This window comes from Ctenocephalides felis, unplaced genomic scaffold (assembly GCF_003426905.1).
Source record: "Ctenocephalides felis isolate EL2017-DRISC unplaced genomic scaffold, ASM342690v1 CF-g0.4_SCAFFOLD_01886, whole genome shotgun sequence".
In the NCBI taxonomy this organism is placed as follows: Eukaryota; Metazoa; Arthropoda; class Insecta; order Siphonaptera; family Pulicidae; genus Ctenocephalides; species Ctenocephalides felis.
In genome coordinates this window covers 185,289,726-185,299,813 of record NW_020538040.1, presented here as the reverse complement: position 1 = coordinate 185,299,813, position 10,088 = coordinate 185,289,726, and the positions used below count along the sequence as shown (strand labels likewise).

At 29.7% G+C, this 10,088-nt stretch overlaps 2 protein-coding genes across 2 annotated transcripts; one reads left to right on the top strand and one right to left on the bottom strand.

Annotated features, from left to right (window-relative positions):
* Positions 1 to 491: 491 nt before the first annotated feature.
* Positions 492 to 1,407, top strand: LOC113377096 (ras-related protein Rab-18-like). Its single transcript, XM_026617290.1, has one exon. It carries the CDS (start codon positions 731 to 733, stop codon positions 1,349 to 1,351), a length of 621 nt encoding a protein of 206 aa, XP_026473075.1. The 5' UTR covers positions 492 to 730; the 3' UTR covers positions 1,352 to 1,407.
* Positions 1,408 to 2,387: 980 nt separating this feature from the next.
* Positions 2,388 to 7,567, bottom strand: LOC113378781 (mothers against decapentaplegic homolog 3-like). Its single transcript, XM_026619376.1, has 8 exons — positions 7,204 to 7,567; positions 6,830 to 6,929; positions 6,528 to 6,769; positions 5,578 to 5,756; positions 3,705 to 3,882; positions 3,431 to 3,636; positions 3,217 to 3,361; positions 2,388 to 3,147 (listed from the first exon to the last, which is right to left on the bottom strand). Exons 1-8 carry the CDS (start codon positions 7,407 to 7,409, stop codon positions 3,024 to 3,026), a joined length of 1,380 nt encoding a protein of 459 aa, XP_026475161.1. The 5' UTR covers positions 7,410 to 7,567; the 3' UTR covers positions 2,388 to 3,023.
* Between the last annotated feature and the right edge of the window lie 2,521 nt (positions 7,568 to 10,088).

Sequence of the window (10,088 nt, the reverse complement as noted above, 5' to 3'; positions counted from 1 at the left end):
AAGATATATAAAAAATTTCATTTTCGTTTTTTTGTGATTACTATAACTTACCCCTTAGACAATATAATAATTGACATGATTCAGTAGAAAAAACTAAACATGCAGTTTAAATATAAAAGAATCAAAAACCAAAAAAATGAATATAATTTATGTGATATATAATTCGTTGCGCAAAATACGATATTATATTATAATCAATTAAATTCTTGTAATTTATATTCATCATTCGTAACTTGTTATAATATTGTTATCCTCGTTATAGTTAGCCCTTTCCACTCGGATGCCGCATATAATATAAATCTCGGAATTAGCGAGTGAAAAGGGTTAATAAATAAATAAAAATATAAAAATTAAATTAAAAAATATAAATAAATAGATATTTTTTAAAATAAAAACGTTGCGCAATCAAATAAGACATAAAAATCGCTATCATTGAATCTACACATGTTGAGAAACATAAGTACACTCGTATAGTTTTGCTTAGGGCAGCTGAGAGCTGAGTCATCTGTCATTTAAATGATGCGCATTTATTCGAGTTACATTTTATAACCAAATGTGATTTACAGACAAGTAATCGACAGCTATTTGAATTTTTTTGTAATTACCTTTTGTATTGCCATTCACATACCCATGGCGATCATATGTCAGAACTTCCAATTAATGATGCAAAGTATAAATACGTGTTAATTCCCAAAATAAAATTATATAACGAAAATAGTTCACAATCGCAATGTCTGAAGACGAAATTTTAACAACACTGAAGATTCTGATTATTGGCGAAAGTGGAGTAGGAAAATCTAGCCTATTGCTTAGGTTTACCGAAGACAATTTCGATGAAGATCAATCCTTAACAATTGGCGTAGATTTCAAAACGAAAAAAATCACTATTGACGGATCTGTCATAAAATTAGCTATATGGGACACTGCAGGACAGGAACGTTTCAGAACACTTACACCTAGCTATTACAGAGATGCGCAGGGAGCTATATTAGTATATGATGTTTCCAATAAGAATTCATTCAACAAAATGCAAGAATGGTTGAGCGAACTGGATACCTATAGTACGAGACCCAATCTTGTCAAAATGTTAGTGGGGAACAAAATTGATAAAGAGCCCAGGGAAGTGTCTCGTGAAGAAGGTTTGAAGTTTGCACGAAGACACAAAACATTATTCATTGAAGCAAGTGCAAAAACATGTACGGGCGTACAATGTGCTTTTGAAGAGTTAGTTCATAAAATTATCCAGACTCCTGGTTTATGGGAAGAGCTTTCTGCAGGTCGTTTACATTTAACAAACAATCAAGAACATGGGAGTGGTACATGTTCTGGTTATAATTGTACCACTATTTAACGACTGCGTGCTATTTATCATATTTGTTTTAAATATTTGTGTACTTTTACATATTAACATGCTTGTTTTTTTTTTACTTGATATTTGTATTAGTTTTAATTCAATGTACTATAAAAATTTTGTAAATAATATATGCAAATAAAAAAGTTTAGTATATATTACTAAGCTAAGACTATGAATTCTAAATTCAAAGCCTTTGCCAATATTTATTGAAGATCTGTAAAATAAATATCATTGTAAAAATGTTTTAAGAAAACTAATGTGTAATTTTTGTTCAATTAATGATTTTATCATTTATTTAGAACCTTCTAACATATCTTTGTTACAAATAATGTATCTGCCTTATTTATGGCTAACATATATACATACGTACATACATGCATATATATTATGTTATTAACCATGTGCAACATGAACTATAATTGCGTTTACATATTTTATTTCAAATCAAGTAAAATTTTCTTAATAATCTATTATGATATAAATTATATATAAAGATACTAATATTAAATCAATACTAATTATTGAGGATGCGTGCGAGTTTCAAGTTTCAAATAATTTGGATGATTTGAAAATTTCCTAAATCCTAATTTAAAAAATAACAAAAATAACTATATATATATATTTTTTTTTTATCAGTAGTAAAATATTGATTCCAAAAAATGTTATAAAAATAAATAACAATTATTTCTCATTATATGATAAATTGATTTTCCAAATATAATCTCTTAAAAAAAAGACAAATTTTGACAAAATTTGTATCGTTTTGCATAAAAATTCACTTTAGATTGAAGAATTACATGTAAAAACTTCTATAAAGAAATAATTCGATAAAGACATGTTCCTGTTGCTACAGTAATATCGAAACTTGATTGACAAGATCAAAAGTGATAGACTTTCAGCAGTCTTTTAGTAATATTTCAAGACTGCTAAGAAATTAAATTCAGTATAGATGCTTAAATATTATGATTTAAATAACATTAATTTTACATTAAAAATCACAAAAAAACATTCGTCTTCACAGATAAAAATATTACTCAATACCACATATATGGTAACTTTATAAAAACCAACTCAAATGTAAAAGAAAATAATTAAAACAAAAGTAATACATGCACACATATGTGCTTCATGTAATGGGTAGTACTACTCTAGGGAAGGTTCATCAGATAAATCAACTCGATTCAGGAAAGAATGCCGAGGAAAATTTCCCATTGCCACTTCATACCGTAGTGCTCAAAATCGGCTATCTTCAAACATTTTTGATCTATATTTTCAAGTAAAATCTGATATCACTACTGCATGATAAACTCGGTTCTGGCACTGCAGTGTGAAATGGCAATAGGAAATCTCTCTGGTCATTCTTCCCAGAATCATGTAGGAGTTTAACACAGCTGATGGACCTGCCTTAGAGCTGTACTTCCCATTAAATATAACACATATATGACTTGATAAAAATAAATCAATTTTTTTTTGTCAAAAGATTAAAACTTCCTCAAAGCAATCAATGTAAGGTTGTTTAAGTATCGATGAGCCAAAAGTGTAAAACAACATCACATGAAATAAGTGAATTTGAATCCAACCTCCAATAGATATTACTAGTATATCAACTATAAACTATACCTGAACATGAATATCTAGCATTACTTAAATAAGTATTGTTTCTACTAATTTAAGAAACAGAACTGCAAGGTAATCTTGGAGAGCCCATCTGCGTCAACACACGATCTAACCATTGAAGAGGTCCATTTAAATGCAACTCTATCCAGCATGGGGTAGAAGTAACAGTTTGCCGCCTAATAAAGGTGACATATTAGAAATGTAGTAATAATAATTGGACATATTAAATCCTGAATTCAAGATACCTATACTCAGCACCCCAACCCTTTACAAAGGACATTCTGATAGTACACATTCTAGTTAAATGGTACACTGCTTCAAATCCTTGGGAAACAGATTGAGATAATAATGCAGCAAACTCTTGATTGTTAAATATTTTTAAATTGCAACCTTAAAAATGTGTGCATTCAAATCAATATTAGACCATTTATATAATTTATTATCATCAAATGTTTTTACCTGGCGGTATTTTACAAACTGTTGCAGGGTGCCAGCCATACCTTTGATTACAATTAGGACTCTGGACAAATATACTTGAATCACTCAAACACTCAGCAAATACTTCCCCACCTATATAATAAAGCCGAACACCTTTACCAATATGGCGTCGAGTTTGTTCCACAACTTCGTTACGGTTGACATTTGAAAGCAGGCCAAGACAAAAGCTGACAAACAAATAAATATTGGCTTATGTGCAAATAAGTGTACACATTTAAGTAGTAATATAATATACCGTTCTGAATTACTGGGATCTGTAAATCCATCAACAGTAATGGATGGTTGACTAGCATGGAAAGTTTCCCCGACTCTAATATTTAATTCATAGTAACTTATGGAACACCAAAATGCAGGCTCGTAATACATCACAGGTTGTGCATCTTGCAAGGGACTTGGGCTTAGACGAGACTGATCTAATGGAAAATAAATAGTCCAGAGGATAAATGATAGTTGAGTTCTATGGAAATTACTCTTTAGTTAGTCTTTGCAAGACTTCATTGTATTATAACAAGATTAAATATATTTATTGAATAAAGATCACGGTTTTGGTCATCTATTAAGTACACCTAAGTCTGTTTTTACACGGTCTTTTTGTACACGGTTTTGATATAACACAGTTTGAAAATTGAATATTTTTAATTTTTTTACACTATTTTATTTCATTTAGCACGATTTGAAATTTTATGTACTTAATTTTTTTTTATCAAATTTAATTTTTGCGAAGTATGTTCATATCACAAAAAAGTATTTATGAAATAAAAAAGTCTGAAACCATCGATAGTATCGATAGTTTGCGAACACTAGCTTAAAGATTTAAGGGGGGCGATACATGTAATCGCCTTAATTTTTACCATTTTTTGAAGACTTTTTAAACTGGGAAGGAATGACTGAATCTTTTTGAACTTTTTTAGGGTTATTTATTATATATTAAAATACACAAAACAAAATTTTTTTTAATTTTTTTTTTAAAAATGGCTGCCGTAAAAATAAATCTGCCAAGACCCTCTCGGAAAACGCCATCAATTTGCGGGCGTTCTCACTTTTCGTACGGTGATTTGAAATCAAAAAAATTAGTTTGTACGTGTTCATAAAACATATATCTTCTAGTTAAACCAAAAAAAAATTAAAAAAGTCACAAAATCGTAAATTGGCACACCTCAGAAAAAAAAGTTCGATTTTTCACCTTTTTTTCAATGTTTTTTTTTGGTAAAAGGGTTAATTTTTGAAAATTTTTTTGGAATGTTTGAGGTTTAACTAGAAGCTATTACTGTAAAGTAGATATGTGCAAAATTTCATTGGAATCGGTTGAGAACTTTTTGAGTTATCCCGCCCGCAAATTTCAAAAATGTCGTTTTGAGAAAAACGCGTTTAAAGTTTTGACACATAGAAACAGATAAGAGTAAATAAATAGCAGTCAAGCGTCGAGTTGAGGCGTGGCACTTAAATGAGTTTTTATTGTATAAATAATGATAATTTTGTTTTGAATATTTACAGGCATATTTTTGAGATGTTATTGTAACGATTTATGAAAAAAAAAAATCGATTTTTTTTTTCTTGTTACATGTATCGCCCCCCTTAAGTGAATTCCCCTTTAGCGCGTACAAACAATTTTTACTGTGCACTGCAAATGTGAATAGCACTAATTTAGGGGAATTCCCTTTATGTGCATACAATAAAATTTACTGGTCAGAGCAATCATAGAGACTTTGAGATTCTTTGTATTTATGATTATCAATCATTCTATTTTATTTTATTTTTTACCTTAAAAATTGAATAACCTATTCTTTTCGTTCACAACATAGTTTTTTAGTTCCTGAACTTGCCATACATTTAATTTATATTACTTTTAAGATTAGAGTGCATATCTTTTTTATCATTAATTACTATGTTTGTGAAAATAAGCATTATATATTTGATTTAATAAAATAAACATGAATTCTTTTTCTTAAAAATTCTTGTTTTTCACTAATTTTAATAGGTTTTAGAGATTAGGAACAAATCACCCATTTTTGAATAAGATCAATGTCTTTTTTTACACATTTTTTACACGGCTTCTTCTGGAACCAATCTACCGTGTAAAAATAGACTTAGGTGTACTAAAGACTTACTAAGGTTATCATTTATGTCCATAGGATCTCCGTCTTCAGATATATATCCTGGTGGCGGTGACTCTGTGCTAGCCACAACTGGTCCAGACTCCATTATAGTAGCGTTGCAGGGAATTTGTTGTGTTAATGTTGCTTCTATGTAAGTATTACTAGCCATACAACCTTGCTGCATATGAAGCCTATCATATAAAATTAGGTAAATTTTATGAAAGTTAACTAATAGAATTTCTAAATTATTTTGGCTATGATCAATTAAAACAGTAACATTATAACAATAGATTACTGAATAACGACAAAATCTTAAGATCTTTAGTGTAATGAAACTGGTAATTACAGCTAAGTCTGTTTTTACACGGTCTTTTTGTACATGGTTTTGATATAACACGGTTTGAAAATTGAATATTTTTAATTTTTTTACACGATTTTATTCCATTTAGCACGATTTGAAATTTTATGTACTTAAATTTTTTTTGTCAAATTTAATATTTGCGAAGTATGTTCATATCACAAAAAAGTATTTATGAAATAAAAAAGTCTGAAACCATCGATAGTATCTAGTATTTAATTTATATTACTTTTAAGATTAGAGTGCATATCTTTTTTATCATTAATTACTATGCTTGTGAAAATAAGCATTATATATTTGATTTAATAAAATAAACATAAATTCTTGTTCTTAAAAATTCTTGTTTTTCACCAATTTTAATAGGTTTTAGAGATTAGGAACAAATCACCCATTTTTGTATAAGATCAATGTCTTTTTTTACACGTTTTTTTTACACAGCTTTTTCTTAGACTTAGGTGTATATTCTCTATGAGTTCTATAGTAACTCTTAATTTTAATTACAGAATAATTGCCAGTAATTTAAGTGTTATATATTTGAACAGAATATAAAAAACAATTATCATTATATCAAAGTCTAAAGATTCACATTTCAATTATTACTTACCCTAATGCAGTAGAATAATGCATGTTTTCTGGTACAGTATTACTTTGCTCATCGAGCGAGTAAGGAGATATTAATTTTAGACTAGCAGATTCTTCTGAGGTAAGTGAATGGCGTGGAACTAATATAGCAGGCAGTGCTGGGTTTTCTATTTTGATATAATGATAAGGATTTATACAAATTTCATCCTTTCTTGAATGATATGCAAATTCACAGTGTTCCAATGGTTTTAATTCATGCTGGCTCTGAAAATGTATATAATTAGAATGGTTTCTATATGTTATTTTACGAAAGTTTGAACTAACTTGAAGATCAGGCCATCGCCACAAACGGCAATACACAACATGTGGTAGCCCTTTGCGATGTGTTGCTATTCCTCCAGAATCTCCGTTTATAGGACGTATTCTAAAAAACAAGATAATATCATAATTGAAAGTAATGAATACTATGTAAAAACACTTTTTTTTTTTCAAGAAAATGGTAAGACTGTATGTCAATAATTATAAGCTAATATATGCTCACATTTGGATAATGTTTTTGATTTTGAGTTACTTAATTTTAAAACGTATGAGCTATTTGAGCCTTATGCGCTTCACTAGAAATAACAATGATATATCATTACTTAAAAACAGATACCTCATAAGATAGCAAGCAGGTATATCACATAAAATGAACGTACCTGGGAATAGTAATGCATTTCGTGTTTGGACTTTGTGTGGATAAGGCTTTTTCAAGCTCTTCCAAAAAGCCGGTCTTTTTTAATTTCTTCACCAAACTCTTGACAGCCTTTTCCGACCATTTGTCTTCGGCAAAAGAAGTGTTGCTTTCTGAACTTTTTTTCCAACCGAGCAAACGTTTAACTACTGAATGTCTAAAAGGTAACATACCAACACGGACGATAAGATTTTGTAACGCAATATTATGATTTTCGAAAGCGACCGATCAATTAAAACAATTATATAGCAAATTAAAACAAACTAAACATGACATTTGCATTTCGCTAGACTCTCAGTATTGCCAAAATAGTGTAAAAGATACTGCGTCTCAAACAATGACCAAATGTTAGTGGCATGTCACACAGCCGCAAAGCCGCTGGTCGCACATGCGTTGTGCATATTAAACATTAATGGCAATGGCAATGGTACGCGAGAGATAAACATATCATACTCACGATAATTACTTCACAACTTCATAACTATATCTCGAATCATTTGAATTAATACAATTCAAATTAAATTAATCCAATATCAATATATAATGACATGTGCATTAATTACCGACAAGCCTTAATTATATCGCGTAACCTTCATTTGTTTTTTTGCATAAAGCGGAACACATACGGGTAAAATGCTTCCTTCCATTCACAATGTCCACGACGATTATTATATTGTCTAGGGTCCACGAGAAATATGTTTCTGTCATCTCGAAATTGAAAAAAACTAGTGGGGTGTATGGCATCGTGCCTTAAGGCAAATTGCTGGAACTTCCCGTACCGTAACGAAATGTTCGAGAAATACTGAATGTTTTCAAATAGATTATTATAAATATTGTAACATTGTCTAATATTTATAAGAGTTATATAAACTGAATTGCAAAGTTGAAATTATTTGTTTAAAGTATATTAGAACTATAGTCAGAATTGAAAATAAAATCTGAATTATTTTCGATACACAAAAAAAAAAAAAAAAAAAAAAAATTGATACAAAAAATTTTTTTTTCAGAATCAATTATTTTGTTAAGACAAGCAGAAGGTTCTTTGAATCATTCAAATCGGACGCTTAGTTCTCTCAAAAACTGCCATTTTTTACATATTTAGCTCCTTATCTTCGAAATGGCTGGGCCTGCCTTTACCAAAATCTAATAAACACTTCTCCCAATCATTACTAATTGAATGTTTTTTAGATCATTCAAATCGGATACTCCGTTCTCTCAAAAATTTGATTTCTATTTTCTGCACTCTTTGCTCCGTATCTCCGAAACGGCTGGACCTGCCTTTGCCAAAAACTAATCAGCTCTTTTCCCTATCAATAGGAATCGAATGTTTTTTGAACCATTCAAATCGGTTGATCCGTGCGCCCGAAAACGTGACTGGACACACACACACTCACACACACATCCATTTTTTCTGAGGTATGCCAAAATGTTCAGAAACCTTCAAAACGTCGAGAAATGTAAAAATTTTCAATTCCGATTTTCGGCCCATTACAATAACTTACCCTACGGGAAGTTAATAAACTAGTGGTGCACATGACATCGTGCCTTAAGGGAAATTGTTGGAACATGGATGAATGGCTGAAAAACTTTGAAAGCTTTTTGAGAATTTTTGAAAAAATCCACTTTTTTTGAAAAATTTTAAAATGAATATTTTTTTTTTGAAAATTTTGAAAAAAAAAACTTTTTTGAAAATTTGGAAACCCATAGAAGTCTGTGGAACAACTACACTGTCTAAATTTTCGATTAGTGGAGCATGGCATCAGCCGTAATTAAATTTTTTTTGAAAACTTTGAAAGATTTTTGAGAATTTTTGAAAAATTCCACTTTTTTGGAAAATTTGATGTTAATTAATTTTTTTCTGAAAATTTTGAAACCCATAGAAGTCGGTTGAACTATACGGTTGAAATTTTCGATTAGTGGGGCTTGACATCCTGCCTTAAGGCAAATTGCTGAAACGCTGAAACCTTCCAAACCGTAATTTAAATTTTTTTGAAAAATTTGAAATTGATTTTTTTTTGGAAATTTGGAAAAAAAGACTTTTTTGAAATTTTTGAAACCCATAGAAGTCGGTTAAACCACACTGTCGAAAATTTCGAGGGCATTTGTTTTAACTATATAAGTGAAATTTAAACAAATATTATACTTGTTAAAATCTACATAAAATATTTGATAATTTGATATGCATATGCCTATAATGTTCATTTTGGACCGCCAAACGGTTTTCTTAAATTTTTTTCTGGATCTCCGAAACAGACCCGCCTTTCCAAAAATGTAACCAATTTTTCATTCCGCAAATACAAGTAAAATGTTTTTTGAATCATTCAAATCGGACGATCCGTTCTCTTAAAAGCTAAATTGTCATTTTTTGCCAAAAACTAATAAGCACGTTTCTCCATCAATAGGAATCGAATGTTTTCTCCATCAATACGAATGACTTGCGCTCTCGAAATCATTGACAAGAATTTGTATCAGCTACATACTTACATACTAAACACGTACATATAAACATACATCAATTTTTTCTAAAATATGCAAAAATGTACAGAGACCCATTTATACTTGTTTATGTATGCAGAGACCTTAATCATTACTAAAATTTCTATAGTTCACAATAATTAGCAAATGAACAAACATACACTTATTGAGTTCTTCAAAAAGAAATCTCAACAAAATTTCATAATTTTAGTAATATAATTACTATTATTTAATTCAGATGATACACACACAATATCTTACACACAAATTTAGTGTAGATTATTTTTGTATAAATCTACAAGTTCAAAGCACTGTTACTGTTATACAAAAATATTCATAAAGAAACAAATAATGGATTTATATACTTTTTAATAT